This window comes from Betta splendens, chromosome 10 (assembly GCF_900634795.4).
Source record: "Betta splendens chromosome 10, fBetSpl5.4, whole genome shotgun sequence".
NCBI lineage: Eukaryota > Metazoa > Chordata > Actinopteri > Anabantiformes > Osphronemidae > Betta > Betta splendens.
Window position 1 is genome coordinate 14,826,765 of NC_040890.2, and position 23,164 is coordinate 14,849,928.

General features: G+C 49.9%; 1 protein-coding gene across 8 annotated transcripts in view; it reads left to right on the plus strand.

Annotated features, from left to right (window-relative positions):
* Positions 1-1,454: 1,454 nt before the first annotated feature.
* pcdh19 (protocadherin 19) overlaps positions 1,455-23,164 on the plus strand; it is a 49,382-nt gene continuing 27,672 nt past the window's right edge. Inside the window, exons 1-2 of one of the 8 annotated variants that reach the window (XM_055512372.1) lie at positions 1,455-4,710; positions 7,052-7,184. In XM_055512372.1, the coding sequence (XP_055368347.1) occupies positions 2,564-4,710; positions 7,052-7,184 (2,280 nt within the window). In that variant the 5' untranslated portion in view covers positions 1,455-2,563. Of the gene's footprint in view, positions 4,711-7,051; positions 7,398-23,164 lie in introns of all 8 variants that reach the window. The other 7 variants (XM_029164604.3, XM_055512373.1, XM_055512370.1 and 4 more) reach the window with 7 other exon arrangements.

The following is a 23,164-nucleotide window of genomic DNA, read 5'->3' on the forward strand; positions in this document are numbered from 1 at the left end:
GGCGAGAGGCAGGCAGACGGTGCGTGCGTGCGTGCGTGCGTGCGTGCGTGCGTGCGTGCGTGTGTGTGTGTGTGTGTGGGACCGGCTGTGAGCGAGTGTCACTTCTATCTGAATGAGAAGAGTGAGATTTCAGGGAGGGTGATGAGAGTCTACAATATGCGCAGAGCTGCTGGAGGAACTTATTCATCCCCCTTTTCCACTGGCGGAGTAGTTCTCTTTCTTGGATTGTTCACATCACACTGAGCCACAATATGATGTCGGCCTGAATTACATGGAGCTGGGGGAGAGGAGGCGCCCTGAATAATGGCTAATAACTGATTTGTTGTTGCTTTTCTTATGATGATTAGCGACACACTGGAGGTCAGAGTCCACCCACCTCATTATTAACCTTTATAAATATGAGCTGCGCAGCTGACAAACACAAACGATTTAATAACAGTGAAGGCAGCGTATTATATTTGCACGGGGAAAAAAAAATCTCTTATGAAACACTCGTTATGAGCTGACGTCTGCTGGTGAGGGGTGAGGTGCAGTTGGGCTCGTTAGATACGAGCCAACCTAATGGCCGTGGCACTAAACATCTCTTTTTATAAACTTTAACCGTGTGTTCCCCGCTGTGCGCTCGGTAATTGTCAAGTCCTCCGGTGCAGTATTTAGCCCGAAGACCTTTAGGATTTCTATTTTCGTGACATTATCATGAGATTGAAAAAAAAAAAAACACGTGCGCACGCTGGTTGTGGTGTATCGATTCCGCCCATGGCCAGATTTCCTGCCAGCCTGTTGCTGCACAGCAAACCATAATCCATAATGTGCGTTCATTAGTGGGGATTGCTTCGTGGCGCCTGGTGCCGCTCCTACTTTAAACGTAGTTCACATTAAACGCAGGAGAACATCAGGGCAGCTGCAAATGATGAAACACAATGCGCACCGCTGCAACAGCTGTATAGATCAACAGGCTTATCCGCTGAAACGCACACTTTAAGGTGGTGCTGTGTGTGTGTGTGCGTGGGGGGGGGGGTGTATTGGTTCTACAGTGACGCTGTCTGCGTGGGCGCAACGGTTGTAAAGCTCCGACGCGATCCACGCCCGCGATATGAAAGCAGGGCTCGAGGGCTTTAATTGGACGCCGCCGCAGAAGAGACAAACAAGGACAAACGTGAGAAAAGTTCCTGCGTGTCCTGTCAGACGCCGGGGAAACGTCGCTGCTGCCCCCCGCCCCCCCGCGGCGCCACGGGAGCCCTCGGAGAGACCCTCTAACGATCATCTAATACACAGCCCCGTGTTTCAACTTGTACGCTATAATTGCCCGTCGACTCGTCCATCTGTAGCAGAACAGGTAGTTGGCTGCGTTTCGGCGCCGTACTATGCCCCGCCCACCAGCAGCCCCAGCCCTCCCGCGTAACCCCTGATTGGCTGAAGGGATTGCGGGTCCTGAGACTGAGCGCTCGGCTCGGAGCCGCGCGTCCGCCAGTGTGCGCCGGTGAAGCGAGAGGAGCGCTCGTTGGAGTCAACTAGACAGGCTGCTGGCAACGAGTGGTGCGTCTTTTTTCTGCCTCCACCAGGCTGGATATAGGCTCCTGTGCGTCTACTTCACTGCAGCCCCATCATCAAAAAAGGCTCCTCCAACCCGTTTCCTCCCACTGGCTTTTGGCTAAAATTCCTCCGGATTTTTCCTGCGTGTTGCGTGGACCGGTTGTCGGGATATGTTCCGCCTTTTTCCAAATGAGACACCGGGAAATTAATTAGTAAGTTAAAGCTTCGGGACTTGCGGAGGGCATGAAAGACTAAATCTGCTGGAGAGGAAAAAAAGGTAATCGGGACTTCAGTGATGTGATGAGACATTCCTTCAATCGCGCCCTTGTTCTTTAGGCAAAGATATCCGGACTTAAGCTGTTGAATAATTCTGTGACTGCAGATCCTTTAAGAATTTTTTCCATCAGATGTGCAGTTTCAAAGCCCGTAGCTGCCGGCTGAAGAGGAAATCCGTTCATTGCTTGCAATATAACGCACAGGGCGAGATATTCATCCGAAATGCGACTTAAATGTTTGGTGGCATCGAGGAGGAGAAATTAACGCGGACCCTTGAACCGCATCACTTCAGCCGCACGGAAGACTCAAATTTCTCTGGACTTGTTCGCAGGACTTGTCGTTGTGCGTCTATGCAGCCCGAGCGTCGCCCCGCGGACTCCTCGTCGTATGAGTCATGTGTAACACCGGTTCGCCGCTTGACGAGAGCTGCACGGATTTACACGGCTAACTCAGTGCTGCGAGGAGGTCCAGCATGTTCCCGCTGATCTGTCCTCCCCAACGCGTCGCCCGCTGCAGCAGACCGGAGGACGCGCTCCGCCTGAGGAGAGTGAAATAGGCTGAGGCACTTGTTAGAATTAGAGCTTCCACGCCATGATATAATTTGCATCCGCGAGAGCGCGTCGTCACTCAAACACTTTTCTGGGCATTTCACTGAGATGATCCATTTGGAACCTTTTTGCTCTTTTCTCTGACGAGCATTCTTGTGCGTAACCACCGCGGTCTTTATTAGACAGAGACAAACTCAACAGGTACAATGCAAAGCAGGGAGATGGGATTAATGCACTTCGTCGCCGCGTTGCTCCTATTTTGTGCCGGAGCTGACGCGGTTATCAACCTAAAGTATGGAATAAACGAGGAGATGAAGCCCGGATCGGTGATTGGAAACGTGACAAAGGACGCGCTGAAGCAAGGATTTCAGATTGCACCGCAGCCCCCGTACTTGAGGGTGATTTCCAATTCAGAACCCCGATGGGTGGAACTCAGTCCAGCCGGAATCCTTACAACCCAAATGAAAATAGATCGGGATGTAGTTTGTCGCCAGAACCCAAAGTGCATTATTTCTCTAGAAGTGATGTCAAACTCTATGGAGATCTGTGTCATCAAAGTTGAAATCGAGGATTTGAACGACAACGCACCCAGATTCCCAACGAGCCGCATTGACATTGAAATTTCCGAGAACGCCTCCCCTGGTACCAGGTTTCCCCTAGAGGGGGCAAGCGATCCGGACTCCGGTGTCTTTGGAGTGCAGTCGTATTCCATAACCCCAAATGAGCTTTTCGGGCTGGAAATAAAGACCAGGGGGGACGGGTCCAAAATCGCTGAGCTCGTTGTGCAAAAATCTCTGGACAGAGAGACCCAGTCCCACTATGCGTATGAAATCAGCGCAGAAGATGGAGGAGACCCTCCAAAGATAGGCGCGGTCCAGTTAAACATAAAGGTAATTGACTCGAACGACAACAACCCCGTTTTTGACGAGCCAGTGTATACAGTGAATGTGATGGAGAATTCCCCCATCAACACACTTGTCATAGACTTGAACGCAACGGATCCTGACGAGGGGACTAACGGAGAGGTTACGTACTCGTTCAACAGTTACGTCACCGAGAAAACGAGGGACGCGTTCAAAATTGACTCCAAAACCGGAATCATCACCGTCAACAGCGTGTTGGATTACGAAACGACGCAAATATACGAGATCGACGTGCAGGCTAAAGACCTGGGTCCCAACTCCATCCCGGCTCACTGCAAAGTCACGGTGAACGTGATGGACACGAACGACAACCCGCCCGTCATCAGCCTGCTGTCGCTCAACACGGAGATGGTGGAAGTCAGTGAGAACGCGCAGCGCGGATATGTCATTGCGCTCGTGCGCGTGTCAGACAAGGACTCCGGGGCGAACGGCAAGGTGCAGTGCAGGCTGCAGGGCAACGTCCCCTTCAGGCTGCAAGAGTACGAAAGTTTCTCCACCATACTTGTTGACGGCAGGCTGGACCGAGAGCAGAAAGACACGTACAACCTCACCATCCAGGCGGAGGACAGCGGCGTGCCCCCGTTACGCGCGACTAAATCCCTGGTAGTTAAGGTCGCAGACGAGAACGACAACCCCCCCCACTTCCTGAAGCCGCACTACCAGGAGATGGTGATGGAGAACAACCTCCCCGGCTCGTGTCTGCTCGCAGTGTCCGCGGAAGACCCGGACCTGGGCATGAATGGCACCGTGTCCTACTCCATAGTCCCCGGCGAGATCAAGCACATGGATGTAAACACGTATGTGAGCATAAACCCATCGGGCCGAATTTACTCCATGAGGTCATTCGACCACGAGTACACCCGGACCTTTGATTTTAAAGTTCTGGCGCGAGACAATGGCAACCCGTCTTTATCCAGCAACGCCACGGTGCGCATTGTGGTCCTGGACGTCAACGACAACACACCTGTTATGACAAACCCGCCCCTGGTTAACGGCACAGCGGAGGTCTCCATCCCGAGGAACGCGGGCGTGGGTTACATGGTGACCCAGGTCAAAGCGGACGACTACGACGAGGGGGAGAACGGGCGGCTCACCTACACCATCTCCGAGGGCGACCGGGCTTTCTTTGAAATCGACCAGGTGAACGGCGAGGTGCGCTCCACGCGCATGTTCGGGGAGAACGCCAAGTCCACGTACGAGATCACGGTGGTGGCGCGGGACCACGGCAAGCCCTCGCTCTCCGCCTCGGCCTACATCGTCGTCTACCTGTCGCCGGACCTGAACGCGCAGGAACCTATCGGACCCGTCAACCTGTCCCTCATCTTCATCATCGCCCTGGGCTCTATCGCGGCGATCCTCTTCGTCACCATGATTTTTGTGGCGGTCAAGTGCAAGAGGGATAACAAGGAGATCCGGACGTACAACTGCAGGTACTGAGCGAGTCGCGTGCGTGTGCGTGCGTGCGTAATTTGGCAGAGCGTGCAGTGTGTGTGTGTGCGTGCGTGTCCCCGGTCGCGCCTGAAAGTGCGCGTTGCCAGAGCGTTGCTTTTGTCACGCAGCATGAAGAGGCCCGAGTGTTGAGGACTGCAGATTCCTTCCTCCCACAGCCGAAACCGAGCTCGAACCGGCCTCCAGTCTCCACTCAAACACCCCGATGAGGCTCAGTGCTCCGTGTTAGTGGAACGTGATTGATTGATTTAGTCGTCACTCTGTAACCAATTGACTCATAAATATGACGGTTCTACTGTCATGTTCAATTTGCTGTGTGTTGCTGGACAATTAACGCCCCACTGGTTCAATAGCAGCCCCAGACATTTATTATTTAACGTTCACCGTGGCTGATTGGCTGTTATCAGCTTTAATCTACTGTGATTATAGACAGTCCTGCAGGATCATTTAGGCTGACCTCGATTTTCTTTTCATCCAGGAAATAACTGGAAGAAAAAGGAATAGTTTTGCACTTTATGTTTTCGTGACTCAGGTCACATCAGTGAACTTCTTTAGCCAATGTCCTGGAAAGCAGCAGATTATTATTTTCCAGTTTTCTTCATCCATCTCCACATCAGCACTGGCTTTGATTTCCCTCTGAAACATTACAACTATAAATTTACATATAGATTGGATTGGAGAATTTAACCTGAAGCTATAATCATATTTTGCTCCAAACATAATTTTGTTGACTTGAAGTTACGTTAGTACATTTTAGAAGCATATCCTAATTAAATAAATATTCTAAAGCACCTATTTGTTTTAGCATTAATAAAATAGTTGTTTCTATCGCTCATTGACTGAAGTAATAAATGTTTTCTAGTGCTTTGTTTACATATTGAACTTAAATGCAGTACTTGAGCCTGAGCTCAAGAGAATGTCAGGAGAACTGAGTTGGTCCTATTATCAACATATACTAGGCCTGATTTGAAATGCAAGGAATCGAGTGTGGCAGACAGAATATATCACAACACCAACTTTAACGTTATCTTTTATTGCTTTGTCTGGAGCAGAAGCAGTGACAGCAACACATTCAGAATCCAAACTGGCTGTGGTGCTTCACTTTCCTGGTGTGAGCCTCGCTCCCTGCTGGGCGCTTTAATCAGCACTGATGTGTTCTGCTTCTCAGTCGTCACCTCAAATATGAGGAGCAGTTATCTCCAATTTATTGCTTGTCCTCTGTCAGTCGGTCTGACTCTGAAGATTTCCCCTCCCAGATTTCAATTTGGGCACAGAGAAGCGAGACAACATGTAAAAATGATAAATCAAAAGGAGATGGAGTGTTTCTACCCTTGCAGCTGCCCATTTTCTTCCCTCTGAATCAAGGGGGAACCGAATGGGGGCGGGCGCTGTTTTCAAGATGCAATCTAAAAGAAAAATGAAAAAGACAAACTACAATGGGGCTTCTTAGCCAGTTTGACTTTCGGAGGCGGCAGAGCATTAGAGCTGCAGTTCAGCGTGGAGCAGAGGCCAGTGGGAGCTGGCGTGGCCCGAACGTTTCAGACAAGACCAGAGCTGGGACTGAGAGATCGAAATTTCATGGGCAACTGTGATTTCAGCTGTGGGCTTCAGCAGAAACCAAACCATACGCTCCCTATGTGCTGTAAGGTTAGGAACCGCCTCGTTCGGCATTTAAAGCAATGCAGATGGTGGGAAACGTCACAAATTGTATGGAATATGTCTGGAGTGGTTTGCAGTCATCACTACGGAGTATGTAGCGTCTGCTCTCTGGAAAATTGCAAGGCTGTGCGAAGAATGGATATTTCCCCCAGTCTGAGGATGCTTTGATAAAACATGGCTCCGTTGCTCATTTGCTCCCATTAAAGTCAAACTACTCAGCTCAAGTTTGCGGCCGCCACCGAGAGCGGCTAAATGGATCTGAATCTGCAGTTCTCCTGCGCCGTTTCTCGTTCCTCCTGCTAGCGGGCCCGCTCGACAACGAGAGAGGACCTGGAACCAGCGTGTGCTTTGAATATAATTGCATCTACCGGTAGCGCTGCTCGGCACCGGCATGTCCCCCCCCACCCCCCCCCCCCCTCGCCCTCGCTTTGCTTCTGTGGTGTCGGCATGTTTGCATAAGTCTGCCTGTTTTGTGACATGTGCATTGTTGAGCATGCAAATGCAAACAAAGAAGGCGCGAGAGCTCCGCGGGCCGGGGGGGGGGGGCGGGGGTCACCTGAGCGTGCAGCTCCGCCCCTGGATGCGGGCGGCCGGCATGGCGGGCTGTGAGCGTGTGGACAGGGGAGGGCCCCGGCGGAACACTGCTTTATTGAGTCTGTTCAGTTTCTTCTACTTGCGCAGGGTGGCGGAGTACTCATATGGCAGCCAGAAAAAGTCCAGCAAGAAGAAGAAGCTGAGCAAGAACGACATCCGCCTGGTGCCGCGCGACGTCGAGGAGACGGACAAGATGAACGTGGTGAGTTGCTCCTCACTCACCTCCTCGCTCAACTACTTCGACTACCACCAGCAGAGCCTGCCGCTGGGCTGCAGACGCTCCGAGAGCACCTTCCTCAACGTGGAGAGCCAGAACTCGCGCAATGCGGCGCCCAACCACGGCTATCAGCACCCGTTCACCGGGCAGGCCCACCAGCAGCCCGACCTCATCATCAACGGCATGCCGCTGCCAGAGGTGAGACTAAACCCGCTGTGCTCTGTGCTGCTGTGGGGAGAGGAGGAGGAGGAAGTGGGGTCTCAGCCGCCGTCCTTGTTTGATTCCCTGTTGATGACGCTGAACGTTGATGCTGCGCACCACCTCCTAGTCATGTGTAGTCTCATCACAGCGTGGGGGCTGATTTGTTTGGAGCGGCCCGTGTGACTTTCTGTGGGTTGATGTGAGCGGAACCCTTCAAGGTGCCGGTGCTGACCCGTGACCGCGAGCCCTTTGCCAAGCAGAATTTGGAGACCTGACAAAGTGGATTATTCGGCCTCCCTCGCTCCACTGCTGTTTTTTTTTATTATTAGCATGGGCTGAGCTATTGCAGAGGGGCGGAAAAAAAAATAAAGAGCGAACAGGAGCTTGAGCACCTGCCAGTTGTATTGACCCGGCTAATCAGCTCCACCACATGTCACTTCAGGTGCTATCAGAAAGAATAATCATTGCTTAAATGCTTTATGTGCGTGTGTGTTAACCATTTGGCTGCAGCTGCCGCATGGCTGCTCTGCACAGCCAGCCAATGAATTCCCTGACACACCATGCGTAGCTCCAGCCGAGCGGTGAGGCTCTGACTCCAATGACTATTCAAGCTGACAGAGTGTATGCAGACCAGCTGATCTTTAGTTTATAGATTTTTGTATGTATGAACTGGTCCATTGGATTCTTTGGGCACCCTCTCCCTCCCTCTCTCTCTCTCTCTGTCTCTCTCTCTCTATGACCCACTTCTCCTTGATCCCATGGGAGGAAGGGACATTTATGTTTGTGTGCGCACACGTATGAGAGAGAGGAAATGTGCATCAGTGCGTGTGTTTGTGGAGGAATGTGTGTCATGTTGGCTCCTGTAGACAGCGGCAAATAAGCTCCAGCACCACACACACACACACACACACACACACACACACACACACACACACACACACACACACACACACACACACACACACACACACACGCTTGTAATTGATGACTCCAATCTCGGTTTGACATTCAGTGAGGAGAAGGTGGGGGCACAGGGTTGGGAGCGGGGGTCTTAAAACAAGAAACACAAGATGGATATTGATGTATTGACTGCACGATCCAGAGAGATCCAGGCACCAGCGGATCCGGAGGGGTCAATGAGACCCACTTACAGGCATGCTGATTTACTGAGCCTGCCTGAGCTGGTTCTGGCAGAGCGTGTGTGTGTGAATAAAGCAGATGGAAGGAATGAGGGATGATGTAGTGGGTTGTCCTGTGGTGTTATCTGGTCAGCGGAGGCGCACGTAGGGGATTCAGCAGGTACACGCAGTGACCCGTGTGCTGTGATTGTATTTGCTGCTAGGCAGCGCTGCGCGGGTCAACCTTTTCCTGGGCTCCGGCCTCAGGAGGGAATCAGGCGCGTTTGTGAGAAGACCGGTCTCTGCAGTTTAACATTTGCTGCAGGATCAGTATTAGCGGTGCCTTTATTTGTCTCAGCTAATAAAAAAAAAAAAAAAGGCTGACAGGGAGAAAAAGAGGGTTGAAGATTGATTTCGATGATTTCACATGCAAAGGCTGGAGTCGTCTTGATGGAGCTGTGTGAGAGCAGATAGAGCGATAAGGCGGCGAGGAGTGAGCGAGGGCGAATGGGTCTTAGTGCCAGGTGTCTGCGCCCCGACTACGATTTCTCATTTTCTCCGAGGCGGCTGATTGGCTTGATAGAGGCTGGAGGCTGCTTAGCATGCAGCTTCCATCCCTCTCCGCCTTGCACATGATGTTGACAAACATCTCTTTGACCCGGCCTTTGCATATTTTTCCTTGGACTGAGAAAAAGAAAGAGCCGGAGTGTGTGTGTGTGTGTGTGTGTGTGTGTGTGTGTGTGTGTGTGTGTGTGTGTGTGTGTGTGTGTGTGTGTGTGTGTGTGTGTGTGGGTGGGTGGCTGTGATGGAGCCGGTTAAAGCAGTAGCAGCAGCCAGGATGCATTTTGCTCCGCTGCATAACGACAGTTGCGGTTGTTTTCCTTCCTCCCCATTGTGACATTTGCTCGAGACAGAAGCTCGACAGTGTGTTTAAACGTTGCTCCTAAATAGGAAAATGTTTTAGTATAATTACAATACCATTTATAACACAAACAAACAGCAGTGAAATGACTGATAATTGCTTTGTTACAATGAACAAGCTTGGGCTTGAAACCACTTGACTCCACAAGTCCTCCACCCGTATCCCATTGACTGGCTAGGACACACGAGTGGCTGCACTGCTGTGATTACTGAGGCTGCTTTGTCCCAAAAAATTGTTTTCATCCTGAGGGCAACCTCATAATTATCCATGATTCATTTATCCTCGACGGACGAGCTTTTTGTTTTTGCACCAGGGCACAACCGCGACTCGGCGCTTGTTTGTTTTTTGTTTTTTTTTTGCACAGAGTTTAGAATCATCACCGCCATCAGAGTGTGGGTACGAGGTCGGATTTGGTTTGCTAATGGAGGGAAAGAGGATACGGGCCCGTGCTTACTTGTAATTTGTGTTCTTGATCGATGCAAAGTTCTCCTGCGTTGTCGGTTTATGTGGGGCAGCGAGGCTCCCACACACACACACACACACACACACACACACACACACACACACACACACACACACACACACACACACACACACATCGTAGACCGAGATAACAGTGACAGGTCTCCCCAAAGGCCTCGTACCTGCTACTGCATTGTGTGTATTGCATCCTCCCCTGTGAGGATGTGCAGCGCTATATACCTCCCTGAACATGGCTGTCCATTGTTTGGAGAAGCGTCAGCTGTGAGATGTTTGTTAGACCTGCCGGTGCTGGCGCTAATACGAGCGCTCACGGGAGAACAGAGCTGTCTGCGACGGCTTAATTATAGTGAATCGCTCTGTGGGAGAGACGACGATACAGTAAAGCAACGGCCTTTGGCTAGAATGTGTTTTTGAATTTGTAATGTGCACCGAGGCTCCTCACACCTGTGATTCCAGATAATGAGCATCGCATGAAAATGACTTATAGCATTGTAGCATTGTATTGATCACACTTACTCACGTGAGACGCTGCAGATGTTGTTGTTTTTTTACACAGTTGATAAATGAATCAGAAAAGGAAATAAATGAATTGCAAAAAAAAGGCGCTCTGCCTCCGCTGCGTGATGGCAGCTCCTCCGTATGCGGGGCACAGTGCGCTTCACAGCTTCAGCTTATTGGTAATCAATGCAATCATCCGCCACATGCTCCCTGCTCTGTTTCCTTAAAGACGCTGCAGAGCCTCGAGCCTCAGCGAGGCTGCGCCGCGGCCTCAGCCTCAGTTTCTGGCACGGAGGAAGTGGACGCTCGCTCGGCCGGCTCCCGTTGAGCTCGGCGGCGGCGGAGAGCGAGGAGACGAGAGGTGTTTGGGTGCACCTTGCTGCTCCCGCCCCCCCTCTCAGCGAGCGAGATGTTTTGATATTGCTGCAGGAGAGACAACGGGGAGCGGTTTGAGCGAGGCTGCACATCCCTCGCTATCGCTTCGCATCAGGACAATATGCGCGGGAGCATTCAGACGTGTCATATTGAGCATGCAAAGTAGATGTCATGCTGTCAGCGCATGCTACACATCTGGTGAAACTGCCAATCTCCCCTCTCACACACACGCACACACACGCTCATCAATACGCACATGTTTCTTATGGAGCGACACATTTATTTGAAATATGGGCTTTGACGTTATCATTTCTATTATTCTGACCAACTCAGTGTTTAGTGTAAAATTCCAATGTTAATGAAAAATGTGCATATTTAAAACATTTGCTTGTTTTGCGTGTTTTCAGCCGAGCAGCTTTTCAACTTTCGCTGAAACATGTTAACGCGGTGAAGGTCTTTTTACTCGGAGGATGGCGGCGCGTTAGTGGGAGTTTGGGCTTTATTTTCAGTGCATTGTTTCTCTAGCTGCATCTCTGCTCTGTTTGTTGACTCGAACACGCTGTGATTGACTGGTAGCAGACGGCATCGGCTACTGGTGGAACGTGTAATTGGGAGCGTAACGTGGAAAGCAGGGAGGCAGAAAGAGGAAGCGGAGCTCCACCATTGTTTTACAGTAGCTCTACAGTCATGATCCACACGTTTAACACAGAGGAAATCATTGAACTCAACAATGGCCGCTTTTTTTTCAGTTTAATAATTTGAAGTTCATCAATCAGTAGTAAGTGTGAGAAACTAAAGAACATTCAGTCAATGTTTAATAGTGGGAAAGAAATGAGAGCTATAAACTGCTGTAACTGAGCCGAACACGCAGGATTTAATATATAGTTCTGATGTTTGGAAGATCGGGTGATGTGCGCTGCAAGTCTTCACCTTTGAAAGCGTTTAAGAACGAGCCGTTTCATCTCCGAAAGCTTAAGCCGCGCGCTGATTGAGTGGCAGATGAACCTGTTAATTATTTAGAGAGGTTATTTGTAAGGCACCGACTTCAGAAGCGCTCCGCTTTTCAAGTGTCAGTGTTTATAAGGTGAAATAAAGCCTTGTCTGTCAGAAATAAATTAGCGGCGTGACAGTGATGCACTCGGTGCCCCGTCGTTACCATCCTCCTCTGGCTCCTCCCACCGCGTCTCGCTCGCAGATCTCGGTGAAGCTGCGGGTGATTTAGTGGCATTACTCAACAAGATGCTTTTCACTTCATGCGCAGCCGGCGCTGGTTTTACACTCGGCTGGGTTTTTGCAGCCCCGACCCCGAACCCGCAGCGCCCCGCCGCCGCACGTCACCCCGGATGCTGCCGAGGTGCGGTGACTTGACATGAGCGCCCCAGGCAGCCAGTCGCGAGCATCCAGGCCCGCCGGGTCGCCACCCACTCGTCAGGATCAGAGGAGCCAGCCGAACGAGCCGGGGAGTCACAACACATGAGTGACGGCGTCTGATGTACACATGTCTCAGCGTGCGCCCGTAACCGCATGCGACTCGCGGGGAGCGGCGGCGGCGGGAGGAGAGGGAGGCCTATTTATAGGACGCCGGAGATTTTCCTCAACCTGCGCCGCCGCTGCCTGAGAAACGCGCTGTTTCTCCCTGTGAAGCGGCGACGAGCAGGTTTCGTGGCACTAACTTTGCCGAGTTCCCCTCAAATGCTCAGTCTGGGATAAAACCCTCGCGAGGCTCAACATCTTGAGAGCGTCAGAAAACGTTTGGATGCTTCGTACGTGGCTGTTTATACAGCTTTTAATTTTTCAATCACTGAAAAGGGAAGTACAATGAATTAATTACGCAGTTTCCCCTGCTGAATAGAAAAGGAAGAGCACATTAGTAGCTCCACTCTTCATTTTACAACATTTTGCCGGACACGTAGCTAAATGATGAAACTAGGCGTAATGGCGTCCGACTTATAGGTGGATGGGTCCACCGGCAAATCAGAGAAGGCTAAATGGAGTGAGGGAAATGGACACAGTGATGATGTTTATCGCCGGGGAAGGCGACATCATTACGCACCTTGTTAAGCCTCACAAGCAATCCTGCGTGGACGTAATTACCCAGTTAAATGAGTTTCCTGTGGCGTTGTTTTTTCATTCCTCAAATTGAACTCTCTGACACAAATATGCCTCATTGTGTTTTCTTTCATGGAAATCCTGTTGGGAGCGGCGTTGGGGAAGACGCTTTGAAGAGCCTCTCGCGCGTTTTCATGCTTTGCCAAACTCAACAGTGGAGTTTTGAGGGGGAAAAAAAAAAACAAAAAAGCCACAAGTCACGAGAAGGGAGGAAATGATAGAAACAAACCCGTCTCTCATTAATGCAGGTTTTGCCGCCCGTGGTGAACAATGCCTGTAGTTACATTAATATAGGAGAGAAAAGGTCAGCCTACATATTTAAAAACACAAATGATAAGACTTGTTATGGCCAGGAGTGAAATCTATGTGCAGGGGAGGCTCATAACACTATTTGCTCCATCGTGTCCAGCGTGTTTCAGGAGAAATGTGCCCACCTACAACCCTCTGGCCTCAGAATATTTAAACAGGCGCATTCGTACACTTTTTTATTGACATGTGTAATAAAACACAGCATCCAGTGGACTTTGTCCTCCTCCAGATAAGAATAACAGGGGACGCAGTCGTTCATTGGGGAAATCTTTTTTTTACCTACCCATCGGTTGCTGAACAAAACCAGAATATTTTCCCCAAGTAGACCAAGTGAGAAGAATTTAATTACAATTATCTACTAATGGCCTTTATGATTTGAGTGCACCAAAAACTAATTTCATCCAAACATGCACAGAGAAAAGGTATTAATTAAAATTCATGAGTATCAGACTTGTAATGTGTTTTCACCGGCGTGTCTCGGTTGAACCGCGGGGTTACTACACTTGTTGCCACATTGTTAGGAGACTTCCCAAGGCTTCCGCCCGAGCGCTAACGCTGGGGCTTTTTGACTGACAGGGAAACATGCAGGGGGGAGGGGTCCTTTAAAACACAACAATAACTCGCTGCGAACGGAAACTTTTCCAAGCGGCCAGCGCCGACACCAGGGAAGAATGACCTTTCCCAGTGTCCTGTTTTTTCGTCTAAAACAAAGAGGGAGCAGAAGGATGTTAGTTAGCATTTCCCCCATCAGATTAAATGTCAACTTCTGCATGCATAATTGTAGAATGGAGCGCAGGAAGACTTGAAGTGAACCAATTTGCGGCTGGATGGATGTATCCTGGGCCCGGGTCCTCGCTGCATTGCAGATATTGCCACCGTGCTTCCACTGGCATTTGCTCACGCTTTAATGTTCCAAATTTTAATATCCCGTTAGCATTACACCTGGCTTTATGACAATTATATTACAGAGTGTAACTTAATTCCCCTGGAAACAAACGCGCGACCCCTTTTGTTGTGCGGGCCGTTTGGAAAGGAGAGAGAGCGTGAATTTATAGAAGGCGGATCAGACGAAAGGGAGCAGCAGTCGCTGTATTAGATGCACGAATTGCTGCGTTTTACCTTCGTTTGATGAGCACGGAGGCTGCAGCTCCGGCAGCGGCTCCGGCAGCATCGGCCTCCTCAGAGCCATGCAGCGGTTCGGCCACGGGAGCAGCAGGGGAGCGTAATTGTGCATTGTTCGTCCGCAGAACAGAGGCAGAGCATGTAATGAGCTGTAGCGTTTTCACCCAGCCAGCCTAATGGGCTATGACCGAGCGCAGGCCCCTCGCAGCCCCCACACTCCCGCTGCCCTGTGTGGCCACTGTCTCAGCTCCCCTTTCTTTCCTCCCATTCTTCCCTTCCTCTCTCTCCTCGATCAGCGTCAACCATTCCTTCACCCCTGTTATCCTTTCCTTTATCTCCTCTCCCCGACCTATTGTCCCCCTGTCTGAGGAGATGGTGGGACCCCTAATGTGTTCAGTGTGTGGCTCCTTTTCTCATTCATGATGTCTGTAAAGCTCTAAAGCAGTCAGTCTGATTTAGGCTGACATAAATCAGCCGAGCTCCGTGGAGCTCCGTGCGCAGTGTCATTACGCTAAAAACCCCAACGCCGCATACAAATAAAAGTTCAAGAGGAGAATTTGCTGATGTTAGGTGTAGGGGATTTGTTGTTAGAAGTCGACTCATTTTTCTATCAAAGGCTCTTTTGCATTTTGATTATCTCGTTTCTCTGAAAGCAATTCTGGTGGCCCTGTTTCTCTCAGGTTTGTTTTCCTGGGATTAGGGCTTTTGAGAGAGGGCCCAGGGATATTATGTACACCCGTATCTAGTTCCCAGAGAGGCGGGAAACCATTTCTTTGCTTGACTGATACCAGGTCAAGTTGGAAAGATAAGACGGTTGCACCAGGGAATAGATTCGATATCTCCTCTGGGCTGAGCACGGAGGATGAAAACACTAATAATGATAATAGTTATATGATTGGCTTTCACGTCGATTGATAAGGACTTCGCCCACCTTGTTGTGTCCTTTTATGGCATCAGGAAACAACATTGAGAGTGCAGTCAGTGTCTGGCTGCGGAGCACAATGGGACATCGCTTTTGACTTTCCCCTCACGTTCACCGTTTGACATGCCACAGCTCAGGCAGCCAAGTTAATGAATAAATAGCACTTGGCCTGTGTCAGACTGCTCCGAGTGCAGCGCTTTCCCCAGTAACCCTCCTCAGTTCCAGATTACTCCCCTGTACCTGTTCTCCGTCTGAGCGCTGTTCCCGCGTCCCCTTCAGGGGGAGCCGCTGAGCAGGCGGCGGCGAGGGTGGACTTGAGAAAGGATGAGACTGGCTACAGTCGTTATGTTTTCATAATGATGGGACGACTCTGTTGCAGAGCAAAGCGGGACCCGCGTTGCTTTCATGCCGTTCATATCAAAGCAAAGCGGTGAAGTTCTTTAATGTGTCAACATACGCAGTACAGTCCACGCGTGATGTACATGATCATGTACATGCTGTACTGTTTACGTCTTTAGTAGTTTGTCTTTGAACCATCAAAAGAGAGTTGGGTGAATATTTAGCTCTGTGCTGTTTTTAGCTTAGCTTAGCTCAAACAGCGGCGAAGGCTGAAGTTGCTTAAAGGTCTCAAATGTTCCCTTAAAACAAACATGCCTGTTTTCAATAAATAGAAGACATATACTTTTTTTTACAGATATCAGGGTTTAATTGAATATGCAAATATCTGTTTGCCCTGTAGGCAGCCAGAGGCCAGAGCCCTTTTCCCTCGCTCCCAATCTCATGCTTAGTTAAGTCAATGTTCAGATGGCTGCGGTTTCATACATGAGGCTCATATATTATAAATGTACTTTTGCAGAAATGTATATTTCCCATGAATAAATTATATATTGCAGAAAAAGAGAGATAATCCCGGCTTTTTGTTTTCATTATCAGGCCAACATGTTGCCCATCCCAAATGGTAATTTGCGACGGTCCCCTTTTTGTTTGTGCGCGATAGGAGAGCAGTCAAAATACCAAGAGTAATGGGAGAGGACAGTCATGGGAGTCGTGCTCTGACTTTCCATTTGTTTGCTACCCAGTAATGATTATTTTAGCCTCTAAGCCCCAGATTTGGCCTTGTTTTCTGTGGGAAGCAGCATCAGCGGGGGACAGAGCAGCCTTGCCTTCTGAGCTGAGGAGCTTGTGTGCGGCTAAGCTGGCTTGGCATGGAGACCCAGGTACGCGGCACGGGCCACATTTTGGGCGCAGCCACGGGAGGTGATGGGGGGAGACGCGGGGGTTGTTTTCCTGTACTGCTCCACACACCTGAGTTCACCCGACGGCCGGGCGGGAGCGCTTTCTATTTGCGTCACTGGTAACGAGCCAGTCGCCAGCTTGCATGAGCAACTGCAAAAGATGACTTCTGGTTTAATTTGGGGGACTAGCTATAATCCAGACTAAGTCCCTCAAAGCTGAAGCCCCCTCCCTCCTCCCACCGCAGTTGGATTATGGGAGTGTCTTTAAAAGGATAAGGACCTGCTTATCACTGCTTCGCTCAACACTTGTTCGGGACTTCAGACGTGGGGGAGGATGCTTCATCGTCACCCGGTGCGGCCGGCGCGGCTGTGACTCACAGGGTTTAGGCATATGACGGCCGAGATCAATGATAATCACAATTTACAGTTTTCAAACCCCCACCGTCACGAAGGCATATGGGGCCCAGCATATGTGTCTACTCCCACACCGCTGCACTTCACCAGCGAGTTGAACCTGAGCAAACAGACGTCCAGCGGCGCCGCGCGCGTGGCTTTTTAATCACTTTCTCACAGAAACAGATTAATTGTGTAACGACGCGACGGCTCCAGCCTTTGTTGTGGAACCACTGGCACATCAAAGCATGGGGCCACGTATTAAAGACAAATGAAAGTGACAGTCAAGTGAGCATTTGCTTTTTTTAAGCAATAATTGTGTTTACGGTGGCTCGTCTCCCTGAGCCACCCGGGGTAAAACCACTAAAACATATTTAACCAATAAAGCACCCACATTGATGTTTTCCCATTTATTCTCCTTTTTAAAGGAGTAGTTCACCATTTAACACCTTCTTCTTAGCCCTGAGGTTGCCAGGCAACCGGTAGAGACTACTTGCCAGGAAATACGCCGGTTCTTAGTCCAGTAATCTTTGAACAGAACCAAGCTGGCTATTTCCCCTTGTTGTGAGTCTTTATGCTAAGCTAAACCAACACTCCTCTGGCTCAGACGTAATGTGGCTTCAGTCTTCTCATCTAAGTCTCTGCAACAATGTGAACATGCACCGAAGCGTCAACTCTCCGGCTGATGCCGTGAAAATGACCATAAAGTAAAACCTGGAAAAAGAAAACATGGAGCGTTATGATTCATTTATGTATGAGATGAAACTGTTAAGGAGCTAAAATAGGTGGTTCAAACAAACAAACCAAGTCATGAGATGCATTTTATCCTAACGTTTGTATCACTCCCTCTAATGAAGTGTTGTTGGGAGCTGGGGAGAAGGGGGGCATCGGTGTTGCCATGGGGAATAGAGACCAGCCTAGTGCGCATAAGCACACGTGTTGTTTGAGATGTTATTTCTGAGTGTGAGACTGTTACTTATCTCATCGGGGCGTGATGGCGGGGAGGCGAGGGAGCCGAGCGAATTCCTGGTGGATGCGAATCCGAAGCCTGAACCCGCGGCTCGGGAGCGGTGGGGGAGTTGCACGGAGAGCGGAGCCGCATGGGGGAGGATGGAAATAGAAGCACCTTAGCGTGAGTACTTGTTTACCTCGGTGTCAACATTTTTGACTCCGCTCATTAACCTGTGCTCTTGGGTGGAGCGACGCGTCCCGCTCTCTCTCTCTCTCTCTCTCTCGCTCGCCCGCTCCCTTTCACAACTATTAATGATAACTAAGAGCAGGCACAGAAGCTAATGAACACATGCAACAACGGGGGCGACGGATCGGCGATCGCACCTCGGAGGCGCTGAATCGATTTCAGCTGGTACCAGTTCACAGATACACCCTGTAGCACTTAACCCAAATCTAATCACGGATCCATTTAAACTGCGTTAGCTGGGAGTCTCCTTGCCATTGAAATGGGTTTTCAATTTTTATTATTTTGAGAGCGTCGGTTAAAAATGAAGCACGTCCAGAGGTAACGCAAAAGCCAGATCCCCTCCGTGTCTGAGCCCCCCCCCCACCTCTCATCGCTCCCCCATCTTCCCATTACCCATGCAGTCTGCATCCTCTCTAAATTGTTTTGCGTGACCTTTGCTACAGTAGCTCTAATTATTACCATCACACTGGCCCTGTAAGGCACACAGCTAATTATATTGGATTTATCTGAAGGGACGTCGGTGCCATTCTTCTCGGGCCTGGCTGGGCCGGCGTCAGCGCGGGGTGATCTAAACCCAGAATAAGGTTAATTTGGGTAATACTGTAATAGCAATTAGAGTCGCCATCATTACATGCATGGTTGTAATAACAATGATGATCAGGCTTTTCAAATTAACGCGCTGCACATATGTAACACCTGTAAGATGAGCTCCTCCGAAAGTCACCAAGGGTGACATCGCACTTTAATGATCATAACCACGTTATTACGACGCGGACTGTTGCTGTTTCTTCTTCTTTTTTTTTTTTTGTCTGAATTGATGCTTGACTGCGCCGGTTGAAAGATACATTTTCAAAGGCATTATGAGATTACCTGTTAATGTAGGCACCAGGACCTCTAGTCGCTGCATCTCATAAGAAGTTGTTACTAGAGGAAGCAATATTTTTCAAAGCTCCGACATGAATGAAGAGGGGCAGTTGGAGCTGTCTTTTGGCTGGCGGGCAACTCGTGTAATGAGCCTAAGAGGCTTCCAATTATTCCACTTGCGATCAAAAAGGGAGACGGAGATTACTTCTTTTGCTGCTTTTTTTTTTCTTTGACATTTTACACAGTAACATCTTTTGATAGGGGCTGGGGGAGAAGGGAAAAAACGATTGCTAGCGAGCGTCTGATAGTCTTGAACAGACTCCAGCGTCCTCGCCTCGTTCTCAGCCCGCACATTTTCTTCTTTTAGTTTTTTTTTTCATGTGTTTGTAATAAAAACTACTTTTCCCAGTGCACGGTACATTAGTTTTCTCTCAGATTATGTCACCTGCACAAGACAGAGAGGAAGCTTTCATATGACCGCAGGCTTTGGCTACCGCAGACTTAATGGCTGATCGCTGCCATATTTTTCCGCGGAGCTATTGTAAACTGCGAGGAGGCATGTCGGGCGCTCACTCACTTACTGCAGTTGTTTTCCTGCTCTGCTTAAAAGTCATGTTGCAGAGAATACAAAGAGGAGACGGATTTTTTTTTGAATGTGTTCATATTTTTATTTTTTCTTTCCTTTTCATTTATTAAATTCCCAGATTACAAGTAAGAGCCCCGTTACATGACGAGGGGTAACCAAGAGGATTTCTCCACCATAGGATATCAAACTATATCAGAACAAATGATGAAAAAAACAAAAGACAAATTATATTATGTACTGCTGCACTGAGACAAAGAGGAACTCATCCAATCTGCATCAGCACAGATAAACATCCAGCCCTAAGATATGTTCTTGCTAGATAACGGCTTAGTGTGTGCGCTCGCAACACTAACGCACAAACACGGACACGCGGAGCAGATTTGATAAGCGCTGGGAATTACTACATGTTGTTTACGGCGGCAGAACAAAAGGATTTGAGGTCTTCATTTCAAGAAATCAAGCTGTGAAAAAGGTGGACGCGGGGTCTTATGATGCATTTCGAGCGGAGAGATGCGAGGACATAATTTAGGCGCAATTAGGAGGGAGGGCACGATATGAGCGTCGTGCCTGAGGTCTGGGAATACAGTTCCCTGCCTCCCCCTGTGGATCCCAGCAGAGATCCACCGTCTGTTGCTGTTTTCCATGACCCCACAGTGAAAAACGATGTTTTCCCTCCGAAGACGACCCTAATACAAATTAAATTAAATGAAGTCAGTGTGGCTAATCCCTGTGTGTTTCAGCTGCCGAAATACCCCCTCACTGCCGCCCCCCCCTCGCTCAGAAACGAGTGGGTCAAGCCCGCTGCATCTGGCCCGGTCTCCACTGGGCCCCAGTCTCAAGCTGCTGGGCTCCCAGTCCCTGACGGAGGTGACAGAAGGCCCCGCTTCGACTTACAGCCCCGCTGCGACCGCGTGTGTGTGTGTGTGTGTGTGTGTGTGTGTGTGTGTGTGTGTGTGTGTGTGTGTGCGTGTGTGTGTGTGTGTGCGTGTGTGCGTTCCCACTGTAAATCTGCGTTGTTTTATTCCCTTCCTGACTCATTTGCCCGTGCGTTCTTTTCTTTTGCGACTGGTTCACACATTTCCCACATGTTTTTTTTTTATTTGCCAGGAATTTTGTAGTTAGATGTAAAATGGCGAATTCTCATGTTCACAACACCCATGTAGTGAGGACCTCGCAGCCGCCGCCGCTGGCTGTTGTTTTGTTCTGCCCGTGCCCTGACGGCAACCCGTCACCGTCCTGTTAACAAGCCGGATTTCCAGATGCAGAGGCGATGTGCAGGCAGCTAATACGCGGCTGTCAATCCCCGCGCTGACAGCTGCCTAGAAAGACCGTCCCAAATATTAGCACCAGCTGTGCTTCATTTCGAAGGGGACGGCTAGAAATTTGACTCGCGTGGCTGGACCCGCGGCGGCGGGAGCCTTGTCGCGGCGCTAACTGAAAGATCTCATAAGCCCATCTGTTTAATAAAAAGCCCCTTTCTATGATACGCGCGTTGGCACCGAGCCCGATCGCCCCGGTTCGAGCGCCGGCTCTGATTCGCGAGACAAAGTGCACGGCCGGAGTTTTAGCAGCTGGTGTACACAGATATTGTGTTGGGGGAGTTGGGGGTTAGGAGGGCGGCGGGCTTTTGATGAGCTGGAGTCTGGGGAACATGTTTGTATGTATGTGTGTTTGTGTGTTTAGCAGATCTGAGCACCTGCACACATGCCCTTTGAAAGCTCCATCACCCCTTCATCCAGCGAACACACAGTGTAAACACGGTTTGTTTGAGCCAGTTGCCTGGGGTGGTTGGATTAATGAGCGCTGATGAAGTTCCACTTGTATCCTGGGTGCTGCCTCCCTGTTTGCTGGAGTGGCTGTGATGTGGTAGTGTGTCTGGAGGCGGTGACTCATTCCCTTTACCCAGTGTCAGATTAAGGCATGTCAATAAACAGACCCACTCAATCCATCTCCGAGTGACTGCATCCGCTCACAGAGCCTCCCAGTCTGTAATGAGCTGCTGCAAATCTCCATCCAACTAAAATGTCTGGAAAGATGCCTTGTCACAGTGAGCGAGAGAGAACGCAGGCGGGAGGGAGGGAGGGGGGGGGGGCTACGGCAGCGTCGATGTGGCTGACAGCCACCTTTAAGCCGCTAAGAGAAAATGTACCACGTCGCGTTGCGAGTCGATCAGCTCGACTCAGATTTAAACCGCTCGCTCTCATTTCTGCCGTCCTCGCGTGCATCGGCGGCGTCACAAATGAAGTGAGTCGGGGGGCGACGCTGTTTATTCAGTCGCCGCTGCGGTGCGAGCGTTTAAGGCGAATGTGTTTACATAATCTGCAGTGTTTCTGAGTGTTTATTTTTAAGGCCCGGCCCAGGGGAGGTGGGAGAAACCTCTGGGAATTCCTCATGCACTAATTTTGCCCCCCACCCCCTTTCCCCCTCAACACTGGCTAATGTAGGGCACAAACAAGAGGGAAAATACTATCTAGTAATTCTCTCAGAAAATTAAATGACTGCTATAAACACGTGTTTCAAATGCTCGTTCCCAGAGGCCCCCGGAAAGCACGAGTTCTACCTGGATTAAGTGTTATCCCCAACATTTCCGCAGTCTGCAAAAAAAAAAAAAAAATCATCACCTGCCTCTTTCATGTGGCGCCACACACACATTAACAGATTTTGGGGGATGAGACGAGTGTGAAAACTCAGGCTGACATTCAAATTAAAGGAAATCCCCCAAGACCTGCCTAAAGGGGAAGTTCCCGCTATTCGAGTTTGATTGGGCTCCGCCGGCTTTGAGGGAAGTAAGCGGCTTTCTTTAAGGAAACAGTCAGAATTCCCCCTCTTTTCCTGTGTAAACTACAGATGCTCCGGTCTTCCTTCCCACCGCGTCCGAGGACACGAGCGCTGAGCAGATGTTTGAGGAAACTCTACCCGGCCGGTGAAACGTTAGAGCCCCCGTTCGGCCCAAACGGACCCCATCGGTCGCCTCGAACGGCTTAAAAGTGGCGGGTTTGTCTCCTGGAACAAAGAGCAAACAAAAACACAGGCCCTGGAAGACGCGCAGCCGCCGGCAGCTCCGGACACGTTGGGCCCACGTTGAGCAGCGATTCCCTGGTTTGACAACGGCTCTAACTTAAGCCTCTTTAGCGTCAGCCGACTCCGCTGGAATGCAGACGTCTGCAAAGGGGGGCTATTATTTAAAATCTTTTCATCATGCTGAAAGGGAGGGAAATAGCTTTGACGTTGAGAAGCATATGAATAATGAATGTTGTTTCTATCAGTGTATGTATAATTAATCACATCTCCGCTAACCGGACTTCTGTGGAGCCTGTGGACCTGAGTGACATGGAGACGGGTCTGGACTCCTGTCTCGGTCTGAGCATAAAAAGGCCGCGGCGCGATGATCTGCAGTTTCCTACGCGGGGGCTGCGGCGCAGGTGGAGTCCGGGCGCCTCGGCGGCTCGCTTCGCTCGCTTTATGAGAGCAGGGGTTATTGTTTTGGCCAGAATGGGCAAACATTTGTTGGATTTCGCACGGGAAGGCGAGAAAAATGAGGAGGAAAAGCAAGCAGGAAGCGGCGTTGTGTTTACGTATCTGTTTCATTGTGTTGAGGCCCGGCCCGCTCTTTACTTTGCTCAAACAAGG